The sequence below is a fragment of the Lissotriton helveticus genome, chromosome 7, assembly GCF_964261635.1.
Source record: "Lissotriton helveticus chromosome 7, aLisHel1.1, whole genome shotgun sequence".
Taxonomy (NCBI): domain Eukaryota; kingdom Metazoa; phylum Chordata; class Amphibia; order Caudata; family Salamandridae; genus Lissotriton; species Lissotriton helveticus.
Genome location: NC_136068.1, coordinates 1687731644 through 1687751640, shown reverse-complemented (window position 1 = coordinate 1687751640; position 19997 = coordinate 1687731644). Strand labels below are relative to the sequence as shown.

The window sequence follows — 19997 nt, the reverse complement described above, 5'->3', positions numbered from 1 at the left end:
TGTTAAATCAAACAAAAATGCAACACTTGACTAGTGTCCATTTGACAGGATATAAATTGACACTTTTGGCACCCTCATATCACGTTGAAAAGATGTTTGACTCTAAATCCTGCTACATTATTGCCATTTCCAGCTACTCAGTCTCAGTCACAAGAGCTAAATGACTGTATATCCCTTACTGGAAAACAAACAAATGTTGTTGGGGAACTGTGGGCTGATGGGTCTTGCCTGAAGTTGCCTGATGGCATGACATCTGCTGCTTATGCAACTACAACACTTCAGACAGTAGTTGAGACAGCTCGCATCCCACAGAAGTCGGCTCAAGCAGCCGAGTTGATAGCACTGACGAGAGCATGTGTGCTTAGTACAGATCTACTTTTTAACATCTACACCGATAGCAGATATGCTTTTGGAGTTGCTCATGATTTTGGGCAGCTCTGGAAGAAAGAGGCTTTCTTACTTCACATGGGACACAAATAGTACACAATCTCCATACTGCCTTGAAATATCCAAAGAAAGTGGCAATTATTAAGTGTAGTACACACAAGGAAGTGACTGATAAAATAGGAAAAGGAAGTGCCTTTGCAGATTACACAGCTCGTGAAACTGCAATACAAAGAAGTACTACATCTATGTATGTAGTTAAGTCACAGGCTGAAAGTTCGCATGATGCCAGACAAGAGGTGCTGGACATGCAACAATCTGCCTCTGTCGATGAATTAGACCAATGGGACGCGCTGATTAACAGGTACCAGCCTCGAGCTCCTGACATCTAGCTTTACGATTATTTTTGCTCCAACTGGCTCCAGCGGAGGATGCGCTGCATGTGTGGCCGGTACTTGCTTTCTTTTGACCTCTGCACAAGAATCCTCCGGACTTTTAAACTTTTAAATTACATCATTGCATATTGCCGCTCACGGCGCTATGATTTTTAATTAATCGTGACTTAAAACGATTTCACTCTCTTGTCACTCACTTACCCCATTCCGTCTCTCAAGCACTCCTCTCCGGTCCAACACGGGTCCGCCCGTTGCGTGGAGAGAGGCTGTGCTGACGGGAACGATTACGGGAAGTCACGGGTTCCTGCAGGGCACTTCCGGATCTTAGCGGAAAGGAGGGTGGCGCTCTAGCAGCCTCATTCCCTACATAACCCCATGCCTGACACGACGAGCAGCGGGCGCGCCGGCGGCGGGCGCGCCGGCGGCGGGCAAGCCCGTCTGCGCCCATCCGTGCTAGTACGTCGCCAGGCGCCAGGATCCCTGTTTGTTCGCACACTGAGTCTCATTTTGAGGTAAGACAGCGTTATAGCTACTCTAGGGATACACTTCTTACATTTAGACAAACCCCTTGTGATACAAGCCGACACAGAGGGTATATACCGGAAGGCCCCTTCTCATGTCTTGCCTGCAAATACCGGACCGCTGTACCACATGTCACTGATAACCTTCATAGCTTTAGTACGATTGCTGAACACCCTTGCCATGACTTTGACCCTTTTGACACACCTTACAATAGCTCGCACAACCAGAAGAAGTGGCATTGCCTTCTGGCCAATGTTAGATCCCTCCCCAAACATGCCACAGCTATCTGGGACCTTTTGAATGAAAAGAACCCAGCCATCGTTTTTTTTACCGAAACCTTTATTTAACCCACGGCCACACCAGCGATTACCTTGGCTCTCCCCCATGGCTTTCGAATACAAAGACTTGATAGAACAGAAAGAGTAGGAGGAGGGATCGCGATAGTACATAAAGAAGACCTACCTGTCACCATCCTGGATCAAACCAGTACAGAGCTATTTGAATGTCTCATTTTTAAATGTGATCCCCATCCCCAGCAAAGTTGGAAAGGGGCCCTGGTCTACAGACCACCAGGCCCGATGAAAGACTTCAACAGTTGCTTACTGGAATTTATGTCCCCTCACATAATTGCTACACGAAACTTCCTTTTATTAGGAGACTTCAATATACATAGTGAGGACCTCCAAAATCTTGATACGATAACGTGGCTGGAAGATATGGCCTCTGCAGGCCTTGTCAAAATGAATGATGCCCCTACCCATATAGCTGGACATACACTCGATCTTATCCTCTCCAACTCCCAGCATATCACCTACGAGAATACTTCTCCACTGACCTGGTCAGATCATTTTTTGTTAAGTTTTTATTCATCCAGTCCTTATACCCCATCCTGTCCTGCACCGGCCTCAGACAGATGGTACCGACCATGGCACAAAATTAACTCCAACCTCTTAGTACCCCCCTTTATGACATGGGACGTAGACACACGTCACTTTACGGTGGACCAACAACTGCAACATTTTAACAACACCATCCTGAATATCCTAGACAAAAATGGCCCACTTAAACCTATTACACACGTTCATACTTTGACATCCTCCGACTGGTATTCCCCGACTCTATGGGCAGAAAAGAAGGGATGCAAGAAATTAGAACGTATCTGGCGTCTACACCACAAGGATGCAGATAGAGATATTTATAAAAGAGCATTAGCATTATATCATACCAATATTAAAAAAGTACGAAAAACACACATTTCCTTTCAATTGGAGGAAGCAGGCTCTAATTCTAGGATCTTATTTAATATAGTCAAATCCTATGCGAATCCTAAAGCCTGTGAGACAGGGGAATCCCCCTCTCAAGCATTGTGCAATAATGTTGCTACCTACCTCACCCAGAAAGTTGACTCCATCTACTTAAAAATCATTGCTGCCAATTCTTTTCCCCTAGCTACTATACCTAACACAGCACTCACACGTAGCTCTTCTTATTCGCTTCATGTCTTCCCTTCGCTTAGCCCTCTGGAAGTCACATCCCTATTAGAGAAAACCAAATCAGGATCCCCATTGGATATAATACCTGCCAAAATTGCCTCTAAATCTGCTGTTGAGCTTGCCTCTCCCATCTGTGATATTCTTAACAATTCTCTCAATAATGGCTATCTCCCACCTGCCTGGAAAGATGCACAGATTATACCCCTACGAAAGAATCTCAAAGTTCCGATTACCGATCTTAGCAATTACCGTCCCATATCCCTGCTCCCCTTACAGACAAAATTAATCGAAAAACATATAAACAGACACCTCTCAGAGTATCTGGAATACTCACAACAGTTAGATGTTTCCCAATCAGGATTCAGAGTCAAACATAGTACCGAATCCGCCCTCATTGAAGTCACAGACAACATTCGGATGGCCCTGGACAAAGATCAGGCAGCACATTTGGTGCTACTTGATCTTTCCGTGGCATTCGATACGGTCTCCCATCAGATCTTATTGGAGAGACTGGACGGTATAGGTGTCAGAGGTCTGGCCTTACAATGGTTTGCTAGCTTCTTGACAGACAGGACACAGACTGTCACTATGGGCACATTTAAGTCAACCATGACTAAGGTTAGCAAGGGGGTCCCCCAGGGCTCTTGCCTCAGCCCGACCCTTTTTAATATTTATGTTTTCCCCTAGCCAGACTGATGAGAGAACTCGGTTTTACTCCGATCTCATATGCAGATGACACACAGCTCCTCCTGACCTTTGACAAAAACAATCCGCACATCCAACAGATATTCTCGGAAGGCATGAAAGCGATCGCCGCTTGGATGCAGTCCAACTTCCTGTAACTTAATGCAGGTAAGTTAGAGATAATGTTGTTTGGAGGAGCTGACATCTGCTGGACTCCTTCTAGGTGGCCAGAGGAACTGGGCACTGCTCCCACTCCTAAGTCGGCGGTCAAAAATCTGGGAGTCAGAATAGATCGTAAACTGACTTTGGAGACACACGCCAACACCACGGCGGGGTCCTGCTATTACATTTTAGGCCTCTTGCGCAGGATTTTTCCCCTCTTGCCCATTTCTACTAAGAAAACACTTATGCAGGCCTTAGTACTTAGCAGGATCGACTATTGTAATGCCCTCTTGTACTCAGCTAATATGGCAGCCATCAAGAAACTACAGGTTGTCCAGAATACCGCCGCCCGCCTCACGGTCGACGCTCCGGCTAGAACACCCTCTGCTCCTATCTTAAATCAACTACATTGGCTCCCTATTATCAAAAGAATTAAGTTCAAAATAGGGTGCATCATTCACAAAGCTCTTAGAGGGCAAGGGCCTATGTACCTGACCCGCAAATTGACCCCCTATTGTCCCACGCGCTTACTTAGATCCAGTTCTGATCTGCTGATCACAACTCCCAGGATCAAAAAAGAGCGCAGTGGAGCTAAGGCCTTCTCTTTCCAGGCCCCGATATTTTGGAATAACCTGCCGATACATTTAAGAGCCTGCCCACATCTGACCCACTTTAGAAAAATTTAAAAAACGTATCTCTTTTATTCATATTCAGGTCCTGTTATAATGTTCAGTCCAAGCGCCGAGATACCCTCATGGGTGATTCAGCGCTATATAAACCAATAAACATAAACACATAAACCTAAACAATGGTCCAAGGCGGGAGCATTGGACGATGAGGAATGTTGGAGGAATAAAATAAATGACAAAATGAAAGTTATCCACAGCCTATTTACATCCTATGATTCACATGGCACATGGGCCGGCACATGTTGGAGTGTAGGAAGATGTCTTCAGCATATGCTAAAGGGGTCGTCTGTGGAAATTGCAAAAAATCTGTGTTGGGAAAACATCAACGGGGGTTGGACGGTCTCAGGGAAGTTTAGAGACCTGCCCAGGTTATTATCCCCTAATATACATCTATGAATACACAAAAACCTGGGTGTCTGATAAGAAACAAATGTGTTTCAGGGACCATACACTGTATAGAGTCTGTAAGATTTCTAGCTAAATAACAGAATGATCTTGATATAAAGTTTAACAATCCAACGCATGTAACCACCAGCAGGAGTAGGTGAGACCCAAGATCCAGAGATGGATTAACATCAAAAATCTTGTTGGTGATCTGATTTTTCTCATCTGGTCATCCACAGGGCCGGGCTGGTTTATCTCTAGGTCAGTGAGACTACTTCCAGGACCGCCTGGTAGGACTGGGATCAAGCCCACACTCGCTTGTTTGACCATGCGTGGGATCACCAAATGGAACGAAGTGCAGTGCAAAGGGTGAAGGTGTAAAGAAAAGTGAGGTTAAAAAGGCTCACAGTAAGGAAGCTTGAATGACTGTAAGTCTCTTTCTATTTAAAAACCAGAACAGCGCAAAATCTTACAGACTCTATACAGTGTATGGTCCTTGAAACACATTTGTTTCTTATCAGACACCCAGGTTTTTGTGTATTCATAAAAAATCTCTGTTAGCATAAGCTGAAACCATCTTGTTTGTGGCATCCATTTTGTCAGCTATGTAATTCTTCCCTCCTCTACTGCTCGTCTTTTTCCCTGCCTGTGCTGTCCATTTTAGTTAACTTCCTGACTCAGCTAAAATAATATGCATGCTCAATCTCTTAGTGCTGCCATAAGCACTCCTGCTCCCCCTCCCACCTTGCCGAATAAGTAATTTTCACATTTGCCCATGTTTGTCGGTAGTTATTCCTGTGTAGGCCTGTACCTTCTATTTGTAACTACATGCTTAGCTGTGCAAAAAACTCAGTATAATAGGCCCATGGTTTGTGTATTCAAGACACTACCTCCTGGAACACTTGAGGGTGCTGTATGGACGTGGTCTCACTCATGAGTGAATACACTTGTTTTTTTGAATTTCTGCTGCAGTGTCAATCTCTATTTTGTTGATCTGAAGGACCCATGGACAAAGATAAGGGTGACCCCTGCGCCAGTGTGCCCCTAAAAAGACACATTCCCACACTTTCCCTGTTGTCATGAATCGTGCTTGTAGCTGAGAGAGGATCGCATGTAAAGTTCTGAATATATGTTTAAAGAGTCACGACGTGTCCAGTTTCTATTTATTGGGTAGCTGACGTTCTACAACACAAACTACTGAGCAAGTGTAAACATTAAGTACAGAAAAACAAGTGTTGCGGAATCAGGAAATGAGGCATTAACTTTGGTGCAATTAATATTTGATTTCTTTACGGAGAGAACTCACCAATAAGCCACATGGCTGAACATATCATCCGTAGTATCATCTTCTGTGGCTTTTTCCTAGAAAGATAAGTAAAGTTAGAACAGGCTTTGCCAAATCAAATAAGATTGTTGTTTGTATACTATATATACACACAGACATGTGTGATATACAGGCACAGCATTAAAAAGAACAACCAAACGGAATTAATGAGCAAAGAGAAATATACCTAAAGACAGACATCCATGCACATGGACCAATTGACTTAGCACCACACACAATTGAAATGACAAGAAGGCTTCTACGTACAGGTGGACACCAAAGCATACATACGTAGACCGCAGATGCTGTCACACAGGTATACACGCAGATGTACAGAGATTTTTGCACTCAAACAAACAAATAGGTCATCAGTGCTAAAAGGATAATAGAAATATAGCAACTCATGCAAAAAAAAGACATTACCATACAGGTGGAAACATTCACCCAGAACAAACACAAGCTGCGATTTTTTGTGACTCGCATTTTGAGACTCGTAAAACAGAATGTTCTAATGTGTCTTAGACACACATTTAGCGATTCCCAGTGGGTCACAAATGACCTGCCTCATCAATATTCAAAAACACAAAACAATCGTACATACCTGTGGGACACACTTTTGGGAAGGGATGCTCTTGGCATGCCCCTTCCTAATAGCAGTTAGCAAACCCTATTTTGCAAGTCTGTAATAGGTTACCAACTCGCAAAATAGTGTTTGCACATACTAAAACGCTTTTTAGCAGTCGCAAATGGCCTGAATTCCTGTTTGCAACCATTATAAATGGTAGTACATCTGGCCCCAACTGCTTACAGGCCACAGCCACTACAGAAAACATGTCCACGAACCAACAGACATGCAGGCATTTAGTGCGAACTCGCCTGAAATAATACAGATATACCAGGCACATAGGTCAAGAGACAGACACTCAAACTAACATGTGTACACGCACCCATACGTAATAATCAACATATATGCAGGCTCTCCATACAGAAACTCATGCATGTGCATGGTGAAAAATACAAATAAACACTGAGCAAACAGACAAACCACAAAGGCAAGCACAAACGCACCGGCCAACAGAATAATAACAACCTATGTAACATACCATGCTAATATAAGTGCACATAGAGTAATTTTTGGACACACAAGCCACAGCCAAATACAGGAATAAGCATTGCCAATGCCAATATGTTTCTCCTTTGTGAGAGATATTAGATTTGCCAATATCTTTTAGCCCTGTTCAACCACAGCTTGGCTGAAAGTGTAGTTAGAAAAAAGCACTATAATGCGGCCAGTGCTGGCTGCATCATGGCACTTTGTTTTCTTTTGTTGGTAGGGAGTGAGCGAGATGAACAATGGGAGGGAGGGGAAAGGGAAGTGAGGGAGAGTGGAAATAGGACAGTAAAAAAAATTCTATGACTTGGCTGGGGCTGGCCATGTCATAACACTTTTTTGTTATGTCTAATGGGGGGAAATACAACACAAACAACTGGAGAGGGCGTTTTAAAGGGGAGGAGGAATGGGGAAGAAGCAATAGGAGTATGGGGTTGGGAAGAGAAAGGAAGTAGCAACATGAGCACAAGCCAGGAAGGGAAGAAGCAACAGGAGCACTGGTGGGAGAGGAAGAAACAGCAGCAGAGGTGTGTTGGTGGGGAAATGAACACCAGGATCAAGGGGTGGGAGGTAAAAAAGCAACAGCACCACATGCGTGTGGGAGTGGGAAACACCACAGTAGTCAGGGGCAGAAGGGGGAGAGAGGAAGGAGTAAATGAAGAAAATAGATTCTGAATCACAGCGCAAACAAAAAATGGACAGTAAATGGATATTAATCAAGCTAAATCAATCAGAAGTTGGTCCATGCTCCACATGAAAGAATAGGAAGTGAAATCAGCATGTGCTGGTCAAGCAGCAAAGACGGTGGCAATGATTGACTTGGAGAAGTAAAGCCAAGGACTAGAGCATTCACAAACCCAATCTGTCTGTCGACTAGAGCATTCTGACCACAGTGGCCTGTGTAATCTCATAAACGTACTTCTTACAACAAGTAAAAGAATGCCTACAAAAACATGGACTAAGTGAGCTACGCCAGGCCATAGCAAAATTGAAAACTCAGAGATATTGTCAAATTTGCAATGCAGGTTATTTTATTAACCGAGTACATCTCCTGCGTTTTTGACCCTGAGCATCTCTACTCTGGCTGACACCGCCGTGTGTGAGGTAGAGGAGCAACTGCTAATCTGCTTTTTGCTAGGCAGACGTTTGCAGTGGAAAAAATATCATATGCAAAGTTAATAAGTCTGTCTTAAAAACTGAGTTCCAACAAAAATTGTTTTTGTAAAAGCTTTCTGCTGTGAAAAAACACAAAGACATGTTCTTTATATTCAGCCTGTCTATGAGGTTAATGATTTAAAGTGCCATTCATTGTGCTGTTTAGAAGTAGAATATTCCCTCGTAATACAAACACTCAGTAAGAGGTGGGATATCGCAAATAGCCAATAGCATAAGATGACTGACAAATACACCTTTGGGTATAACTAAAGCCACATCCATTTGTACTTCAACGAATTGGTAACAAAAAGTAAGCAGCATGCTCTACTGTCAACCTACATGTTAAAAAGATTTTGGCAAAGCCAATAGGTCTGGGTTTGGCTACCAGCCATTCAACTTTGTCAATGCTTGCTATGTTTTATTGTAGTTTTTTATGAAAATTTACTGTCAGGAGAAGTGGAGGGCACATGCTCTTATCAAACAATGACACATTGGCTGAACGAAAAAATTAGTTTAAAAAAGCACACATTTTCATAGTAGCCCCCGGCACTGAGGGAAAGAGAAGAATGCTGTAACTCCAAGTGAAGTTAGCCATTTGCTTAAGTGGGCTGAACCATTGCAGTATGCTGTAGCAGGACAAACGAAAATGTAAAAAACACAATAATGGAACAATGGATGAAGAAAGAGTGTTGGAAGTCCCAGTAAGTTAAATATTGCTTAAGAAAAATGAAAAGGTCTTTGCTAAAGCCAGACCTAAAATGGATTGCAAAAATTAAGTGCAAAAGCCGGGGCACCTTGAGAGGGGGAAGTATTTGAGACGGAGCGCGAGTCATGAGAAGGTGGGAGGACTGTGAATGACAACTGTTTTTTTGTGGTCATTTATAACTCACCAGGAACAGTGGCCTCTTCCCTCCATGTTTTGCTGAGAAGGCATATGAAGCTAACAGCCCTAAAACACACTGGTACTGCGGATGATAATATAAGTAACAGCAACAAATCAATAGTATAGCAGAGCATTTTCATAGTGCCAAACACTAACTGAGCTACACTCTAATGGTAGCTGAGATTACTCAGTTTAAGGGCTAAAATATTATGGTGGAGACTCCTGGTATGAGTATACATTTCCATGATGCGTTTTCTGTTCAAGACTCCCAATGGCGAATATTTGGAGAAATACATGACAATCATATCAAATCTGCATGGCATAGAATACAATGTTTTAAAGACTGCCAAGCTTCTGGAGTGAATAGATAGAGTTTAAGCTCCGGTTTTAAAACATAACTGCACAACTAACTCTTCCTCTCCACCACTGCCACACCCACATGATGCAGCAATTTTGTTTTTTAACAACACTAAGGGGTCGATTCTGATCTCGCTGGGACAGCCCTCCCAGAGCTGTCCGTAGTGTTACCTTCCGACCTACTCATTCCGGGAGCTGGTCCGGCCAGATGAGGAAGTACGATGCTCAAATGTGTCCAAATCCCAAGTGACACTTATGCTCCGAAACCAGCAACATTTTCCGTACGAGCTGGATCCATAAACGCTGAAATAGAGTAATCCGGAAGCTTTGTCACAGCAGTTTCTGGCCGGTCAAGTACAATGCGTACTTCCTACGCGCCAAACAGGATGCCGCTTACAGCACGTCAAAGCATCCGGAACAGCAGTCTCTGCTCCGATTCGCGCCACAACATGATCCACGGCTACAAGACGAACCAACGCTCTACGCCTATGACACGAACCTATGAGCAACTACTACGAGACAAACCAACCATGTATCCGATCGCGCATGTCATCCCTGTACAGTACGTCTATGACCGAATCAACCACGGGAATCGACGCGTACTCCGCAGACGGTGAGTTCGACACCCATAGGGGGTGGATAGCTAAAACTACCATCAGTCACATCCTATGGGGGGTGGATGGATATCACTGCCAGCATTGTCCAGCCCATAGGGGGGTGGCTGCCTATCACTGCCAGCAGTCTTAACCTATGGAGGAGTGGATGGCTACCACTGCCAGCATTACTTAACCCATAGGGGGTGGATGGCTATCACTACCAGCAGTCTCAACCTACAGAAGGGTGGATGGCTATCACTGCCAGCATAACTGAATCCATAGGGGGTGGATTTCTATCACTGCCAGCATTGTCCAGCCCATAGGGGGGTGGATGGCTATCACTGCCAGCAGTCTCTACCTATAGAGGGGTGGATGGCTATCACTGTCAGCATAACTTAACCATAAGGGGTGGATGGCTATTACTGCCAGCAGTCTCAACCTATAGGGGGGTGGATGGCTATCACTGTCAGCATAACTTAACCCATAAGGGTTGGATGGCTATCACTGCCAGCAGTCTCAACCTATAGAGGGGTAGATGGCTATCACTGCCAGCATGTCCAGCCCATAGGGGGTGAATGGCTATCACTGCCAGCAGTCTCAACCTATAGAGGGGTAGATGGCTATCACTGCCAGCATGTCCAGCCCATAGGGGGTGAATGTCTATCACTGCCAGCAGTCTCAACCTATAGAGGGGTAGATGGCTATCACTGCCAGCATGTCCAGCCCATAGGGGGTGAATGGCTATCACTGCCAGCAGTCTCAACCTATAGAGGGGTGGATGGCTATCACTGTCAGCATAACTTAACCCATAAGGGTTGGATGGCTATCACTGCCAGCAGTCTCAACCTATAGAGGGGTAGATGGCTATCACTGCCAGCATTGTCCAGCCCATAGGGGGGTGGATGGCTATCACTGACAGCAGTCTCTACCTATAGAGGGGTGGATGGCTATCACTGTCAGCATAACTTAACCATAAGGGGTGGATGGCTATTACTGCCAGCAGTCTCAACCTATAGAGGGGTGGGTGGCTATCACTGTCAGCATAACTTAACCCATAAGGGTTGGATGGCTATCACTGCCAGCAGTCTCAACCTATAGAGGGGTAGATGGCTATCACTGCCAGCATGTCCAGCCCATAGGGGGTGAATGGCTATCACTGCCAGCAGTCTCAACCTATAGATGGGTGGATGGCTATCACTGACAGCATTACTGTGTAGCATGGTTTAGGGCCTAATTTTGCATGCATGTTATGTTAGCAAGGCTTATTAGAAGTTTAAACGCCATTTTACCTTTTGCTGCTTTTGCACGCGACACTGCATAGCTGTTTGTGTACGTTAGCCTTCTCGAAGGTCTACACATGAGAAAAGGTTTGTTTTTCGACATCTCTAGGCTCACATCGTGCCCCTAGTCTAAACAGTGAGTGCTGAGCCGTCAACGTTATCAAAACATGTTAGCTGTTTTTCAGCATGTCCGTGTAACGCATTCTAGACACAACATTTTGGCAGCTGTGAGCCAAGTAAGATTCTGGCGCCTTTATCATTGCACACTTGCCATGATTTCAGACACTTGGAAGATTTCCGTTTCCAGGGATGCAGAGAGCTAAGCTGATCCAGATGTAATTTACTCTTACTGAGAGGAAAGGTAATGGGGTCCCCCAAACCAAGCCTTAGACCTTCTTTAGTTTATAATACATAGTTCCTATATAGTGAGAGTGTTAAAACTTGGCGCTATAGAACCTATTTTCACAATCATTGTAATATGATTTCTCCTTTTGTATTTTATGGAATTGTAACCATGCTGACCATATTATTTGTAATCACATGTCTGCTTATGTTGGCTAAGATACTGCACCTGAGATCACGTCGTTAAAATAAATATTTTAACCTTACTGTGTCTCTTATTTACTCCTGTTGTGGATTGGTATGAGAGTATAGCAAAAGAGTGTTCTCACTTTCCACCATTCCTGAGATGGTCCTAAGTCGCATGTTCTAAGTTGTCTATAATCATTGGTTACTTTGCTATAGGACGAAGAGCTAATGGGACACTGATGCTAGCTGGTTGGGGTTTTTCTAGGTACTGAGGTGAGTTTCTGGTAAACCACAATTCACTGATGTCCTAGGTCTCTGTGCACAGTTCTGTGTATGAGCAGGATCCTTGCAACAACTTAACCCATAGGGGGTGGATGGCTATTACTGCCAGCAGTTTCAACCTATAGAGGGGTGGATGGCTATCACTGCCAGCATTGTCCCGCCCATACTGGGTGGATGGCTATCACTGCCAGCAGTCTCAACCTATAGAGGGGTGGATGGCTATCACTGCCAGCAATCTCAACCTATAGAAGGGTGGATGGCTATCACTGCCAGCATAAATTAACCCATAGGGGGAGGATGGCTATTATTGCCAGAATTACTTAACCCATAGGGAGTGAATGGCTCCCACTGCCAGCATCACTCAACGCATAGGGGGTGGATGGATATCACTGCCAGCGTTGTCTAAGCCATAAGGTGGTGGATGGCCGAATACTCACACACCACTGTCATGGACAGATTGTAAATTGTGTGTAAAATGCCAGCCACAGTGACACTGAAAGGGAAAACTTACTTCAACTCACATCACAGTTGTGACCAAAAGGTAATTGCATGGTTCAAACCCCCAGCATTGTCATGAAGAACGTGGAAATAAGGAACAACCCCCCCCTCAATGCTATGACCAAAATGTGAGCTTGGGGTTCAACCCCTCCATGTCAGGATCAATATGGAAATGGGGTTAACCACCCTCACTGCAGTGACCAAAATGTCAGTGTGGGGTTCAACCCCCCCAATGTCAGGATTATTGTGGAAATGGTGTTAAGACCCCCTCACTGTACTAACCAAAAGGTGAGTGTGTGTTTCGGTTCAACCCCCCCCAATGTCAGAATTAATGTGGAAATTGAGTTAACCCCCCCTCACTGCACTGATCAAAAGGTTAGTGTGGGGTTCCAAATACCAGCATGTGCAAACAATTGGGTATGATTCCTGGCTCCAAAAATACAGGCAAAGTGGAGGTTGTGTGGGACACAAACATAGATATGTTGAGGAAAACGTTGTTGTGCCTACAAAAATACCCTCAGTTGTGTGCAGACAAGCATCAACCATGGGGGCTGACAATGCCTCAGATGTACAAATTAACAATGTAAGAAGTGACCATCATGATGCCTAAAAACATATGTTCACTAACAGACACACATACAAAGGAATCACACGGAGACAGCAGCAATTATGTGATGGCATACCATACTGTGGAATCAATGGGAAACAGTAAACATGATGAATGAGCAGACAGATGATGTAGGAGTCCACGAGCAAGTAGATATAAAAACTCTAACCAACATCCACATAATGCCCCACAAAACTCATGTCAATACATGTGTGCTAATGCACTAACACCACCATCCAGCCACACACTGTAGAACACACACACCATGTATGTGTGCTTCTAAGTGTCCCCACGCTACAACAACACACATGATGGGGGCATAACAACAATGAGACATATGCGTTTTCTGTACATTACAGAAGTATCTCATTAATTGGGTACCACTTTGTGGGCAACATGGACTTGTTAGATGATCGTGTTCACAATAGACACATGTGCTAAAAGCTGGATGGAACAGCCACCAACACACCAAGAACCAGAGCCCTTCCAGCAGTACACTCAAGGACACTACATTGTGGTGACAGTAGTCCCCATGATGACCCCTATGTAAGGCTCAATTTTGGATGTTTCCTATACTGTGGAGCATATTCAACAGTACCCACTGTGTCATGTGTATCAACAGATTAACTACCATCATGTAGGGAGTGGCCTAGCCATCACTCAAATCACATTTGGCCTGTTTCATTACCACACACCATGAGCGGCACCTATGTGCATCAACTTAGCCCACATTGACTGTCATCATAGCACATGCATCCATGACAATCTCAGTGGGGGTGGTAGGATCTAATGTGTACAAACACATTACACAAGCACACTCACCAAATCTTCTCAATGTCCGTCACGCTGCACAGTATGAGGTACATGTACATGACGTGAAATGTATCAGACACATTGGGATGGCTGTTACAGTCCCAGACTAATGAAAACCCTAGGAGAACCACATACAACACATGTTGACATCATCCAGCATTGAAGGCTAGGAACTGATGAGTGGAAGCAGTCACACACAAATACAAGGGGCACACTCACAGAAACATACCACATCATGAAAACAAGCTGATGTTGGAAACACAAATGTGACTTGGGGAATCATTCTGATGTCACATGTGCCTTTGGCCACAGTGCATGCCCTTACATCAACCAGATCCAGGGATGACACTCTAATGACTAGTAGTTTCACATGCACCCACATCCCAAAAACACAAGGGCAAAGATATAGAAAAAACACAGGACAACACAGCAAGCATCACAAACAGGGACATCTGCAGGGAACACAGGCTGGGTAGAAAAAGGGATAGGAACACACAGATTGAGGCACACAGAACACACACGATTTGCTCAGGAAGGATCACTGACTAAATATTGAGGGACAAAATATAGACTACCCAAAATATAGATTCCAAAATATCGACAGACAAAATATCGATTTCCTATCTACAAACAGGTAAGTACCAAAATATCGACCCCAAAATATCGTTTATATATATATACATTATAAAAATATCGAATTTCTTAAAATTAATGTAAAATTAAGAAAATATTAAAAATAAATAGCTAAAATGTACTTAAAAATACTTAAATTACATTAAAATTATTAAATAACTAATTTAACTTAAAAAAATATTACAATCATATCTGTTAAAACATATATATATATTAACATAATATTAATACAAAATACACAATATTATTACCGTAGGATAGCGGAGGTGTAAACATTACTATTCCTAGTCCTGGAAGTGCAACAGTAGGGAAAGCGTTGGATACCATAGGGGTAAAAAATACTATTCCCACTCCAGAGAGTGCAACAGTAGGGAAAGCGTTGGATAACGCAGGGGTAAAAATTACTATTCCCACTCCAGACAGTGCAACAGTAGGGAACGCGTTGGATAGCGTAGGGGTAAAAATTACTATTCCCACTCCAGAGAGTGCAAAAGTAAGGAAAGCGTTGGATAGCTCAGGGGTAAAAATTACTATTCCCACTCCAGAGAGTGCAACAGTAGGGAAAGCGTTGGATAGCTTAGGGGTAAAAATTACTATTCCCACTCCAGAGAGTGCAACAGTAGGGAAAGCATTGGATAGCGTAGGGGTAAAAATTACTATTCCCACTCCAGAGAGTGCAACAGTAGGGAAAGCGTTGGATAGCGTAGGGGTAAAAATTACTATTCCCACTCCAAAGAGTGCAACAGTAGGGAAAGCGTTGGATAGCCTAGGGGTAAAAATTACTATTCCCACTCCAGAGAGTGCAACAGTAGGGAAAGCATTGGATAGCGTAGGGGTAAAAATTACTATTCCCACTCCAGAGAGTGCAACAGTAGGGAAAGCGTTGGATAGCGTAGGGGTAAAAATTACTATTCCCACTCCAGAGAGTGCAACAGTAGGGAAAGCGTTGGATAGCGCAGGGGTAAAAATTACTATTCCCACTCCAGAGAGTGCAACAGTAGGGAAAGCGTTGGATAGCGTAGGGGTAAAAATTCCTATTCCCACTCCAGAGAGTGCAAAAGTAAGGAAAGCGTTGGATAACTCAAAGGTAAAAATTACTATTCTCACTCCAGAGAGTGCAACACTAGGGAAAGCGTTGGATAGCGTAGGGGTAAACATTGCTATTCCCACTCCAGAGAGTGCAACAGTAGGGAAAGCGTTGGATAGCGTAGGGGTAAAAATTACTATTCCCACTCCAGAGAGTGCAACAGTAGGGAAAGCGTTGGATAGCGCAGGGGTAAAAATTACTATTCCCACTCCAGAGAGTGCAACAGTAGGGAAAGCGTTGGATAGCGTAGGGGTAAAAATTCCTATTCCCACTCCAGAGAGTGCAAAAGTAAGGAAAGCGTTGGATAACTCAAAGGTAAAAATTACTATTCTCACTCCAGAGAGTGCAACACTAGGGAAAGCGTTGGATAGCGTAGGGGTAAACATTACTATTCCCACTCCAGAGAGTGCAACAGTAGGGAAAGCGTTGGATAGCGTAGGGGTAAAAATTACTATTCCCACTCCGAAGAGTGCAACAGTATGGAAAGCGTTGGATAGCCTAGGGGTAAAAATTACTATTCTCACTCCAGAGAGTGCAACAGTAGGGAAAGCATTGGATAGCGTAGGGGTAAAAATTACTATTCCCACTCCAGAGAGTGCAACAGTAGGGAAAGCGTTGGATAGCGTAGGAGTAAAAATTACTATTCCCACTCCAGAGAGTGCAACAGTAGGGAAAGCGTTGGATAGCGTAGGGGTAAAAATTACTATTCCCACTCCAGAGAGTGCAACAGTAGGGAAAGCGTTGGATAGCGCAGGGTTAAAATTACTATTCCCACTCCAGAGAGTGCAACAGTACGGAAAGCGTTGGATAGCGCAGGGGTACAAATTACTATTCCCACTCCAGAGAGTGCAACAGTAGGGAAAGCGTTGGATAGCGCAGGGTTAAAATTACTATTCCCACTCCAGAGAGTGCAACAGTAGGGAAAGCGTTGGATAGCGTAGGGGTAAAAATTACTATTCCCACTCCAGAGATTACAAAAGTAAGGAAAGCGTTGGATAGCTTAGGGGTAAAAATTACTATTCCCACTCCAGAGAGTGCAACAGTAGGGAAAGCGTTTGATAGCGTAGGGGTAAAAATTACTATTCCCACTCCAGGGAGTGCAACAGTAGGGAAAGCTTTCGATAGCGTAGGGGTAAAAATTACTATTCCCACTCCAAAGAGTGCAACAGTAGGGAAAGCGTTGGATAGCCTTGGGGTAAAACTTACTATTCCCACTCCAGAAAGTGCAACAATAGGGAAAGCGTTGAATAGCATAGGGGTAAAAATTACTATTCCCACTCCAGAGAGTGCCACAGTAGGGAAAGCGTTGGATAGCGTAGGAGTAAAAATTACTATTCCCACTCCAGAGAGTGAATCAGTAGGGAAAGCGTTGGATAGCGTAGGGGTTAAACTTACTATTCCCACTCCAGAGAGTGCAACAGTAGGGAAAGCGTTGGATAGCGCAGGGGTAAAAATTACTATTCCCACTCCAGAGAGTTCAACATAGGGAAAACGTTGGATAGCGTAGGGGTAAAAATTACTATTCCCACTCCAGAGAGTGCAACAGTACGGAAAGCGTTGGATAGCGCAGGGGTAAAAATTACCATTCACACTCCAGAGAGTGCAACAGTAGGGAAAGCGTTGGATAGCGTTGGGGTAAAAACTTACTATTCCCACTCCAGAGAGTGCAACAGTAGGGAAAGCGTTGGATAGCGTAGGGTTAAAAATTACTATTCCCACTCCAGAGAGTGCAACAGTAGGGAAAGCGTTGGATAGCGTAGGGGTAAAAATTACTATTCCCACTCCTGAGAGTGCAACAGTAGGGAAAGCATTGGATATCGCAGGGGTAATAATTACTATTCCCACTCCAGAGAGTGCAACAGTAGGGAAAGCGTTGGATAGCATAGGGGTAACATTTACTATTCCTACTCCAGAGAGTGCAACAGTAGGGAAAGCTTTGGATAGCATAGGGGTAAATTTTACTATTCCCACTCTAGTGAAAATAAATTATTATAATTCACATAATTATGAATTAATCAATTAATTAAAATTACTTATCAATTAAGAATTAATTAATTATCAATTAAAAATTAATTAACAATTTAATCAAAATAAATACCAATTAATTAATTAACATATTTAATTAATTAGACTTAAATTACTTCCCACCCTATTCCCTTATGAACCCACAACCCACTACAGAAAATAAATTAATTTAATTCACATGATTATCAATTAATCAATTAATAAAAAATAATCATTTAAGAATTAATTAGTTACCAATTAAAAATGAATTAACAATGTAATCAAAATAAATACAAATTAATTAATTAACATACTTAATTAATTATAATTAAATTACTTCCCACCCTATTCCCCTATAAACCCACAACCCGCTACAGAAAATAAATGATTTTAATTCACATAATTATCAATTAATCAATTGATAAAAAAAATCAATTAAGAATTAATTAATTACCAATTAAAATTAATTAACAATTTAATCAAAATAAATACCAAGTAATTAATTAACATATTTAATTAATTATAAATAAATTACTTCCCACCCTATTCCCCTATAAACCCACAACCCGATACAGAAAATAAATTAATTTCATTCACATAATTATTAATTAATCAACGAATAAAAAATAACTATCAATTAAGAATTAATTAATTACCAATTAATAATTAATGAACAATTTATTCTAAATAAATACCAATTAATTAATTAACATATTTAATTAATTATAATTAAATTACTTCCCACCCTATTCCCCTATAAACCCACAACCCGCTACAGAATTAAATTACACAATAATTAAATAACATAAAATTAATTACTTAAAATAAATTATAAAAATATATACACTTTTCACACATATACTAACATAAAAAACACTTTAAAAAATGTGATATTATTAAAAATTCGATATTTTTAACAAACTATATTATGTACTTCGATATTTTGACTGTCTATATTTTTAAAATCGATATTATATTACTTACCTTCAAAACGATATTTTTGATGTCCATATTCTGTCCTTACGATATTTTGTCCATTGTATATTTTGGACTCGATATTTTGGTTTGTCTATATTTTGGAATCGATATTTTGACCATTTACCGCTCAGGAAATGTCACAGAATAACACACTGCAAAGAGGTGACTCCATCCATGTGTAAGGCCATCTGTGTCAAACTTTCACCTTGCAGGGCTGTGTCATGTCCAAACAAAACCTGGACATTGTACCAACAATTTAAACACACTCACTGAAAGCTCTGGTCACATCAGCCTGTGTACCGGAGTGTCCCTTAAGTCATCTGCACATACTCAAAACACATGTATAGCAAGTTTCATTGATGACTTATTCATCATCCACGTGTTAAAATGCTTGTCCAGTGGAGACGGGCCTAGTCAGAAAAAGTAAAATGTGCACACATTTCTGCACAACATATGTGCAACAGTGGAAACCAAAGATGTGAAGTGCTGTAAAGTTACACTCCCTGTGCGAAAGTAAATAAATGACAACCTGAATTCACAGCCAATGATGATTTGGAGACATACTTTAATAGGACACATATACCATGGCTCACATGGAGTCCATCACAGCACCATATCTATTATTGTCAACAAACAATATCACAAAAGCAACTTCCGTACACTCATCAGTAACATTATGTACCTGAAATGCAATTCAAGTAAATAACAAAAATTTATTCAGCAGGTAAAAAAAGAAAATAATTCCAAGTCCTGAATGATGGTCTCCCACCCCTAAACCTGTGGTAAAAAAACTCTGGGTATTGGTAGACAATAAGCTAAACATGGATGAGCATATAGCATACACCAAACGATCTTGCTTCCATGCCCTCAGTCTTCTACGGAAAGTTTTCCATTTTCTCCCCCTTTCTACCTGCAAGACTCTTATACACTTTTTAGTACTGAGTCGTTTGGACTTTAGTAATGCCCTCCTCATTTCTGCCAAAGATTCTGCCCTACAGACCCTACAGGTGGTCCAGAATACAGCAGCCCGCTTGGTGACCAACGCCCCTCATCGTACCGCCTCCCTTCCCCTCCTAAACAAACTTCACTGGCTCCACATTCGTAAACGTATTCACTTTAAAATCTGCTGCATAGTTTTCAAGGGCCTA

General features: G+C 42.5%; 1 protein-coding gene across 1 annotated transcript in view; it reads right to left on the bottom strand.

The window, feature by feature from the left end:
- LOC144769635 (uncharacterized) overlaps positions 1-19997 on the bottom strand; it is an 846940-nt gene that overhangs the window by 775266 nt on the left and 51677 nt on the right. The window contains exon 2 of the mRNA XM_078653809.1: positions 6020-6075. Within this exon, the coding sequence (XP_078509935.1) occupies positions 6020-6059 (40 nt within the window). The 5' untranslated portion in view covers positions 6060-6075. The remainder of the gene's footprint in view (positions 1-6019; positions 6076-19997) is intronic.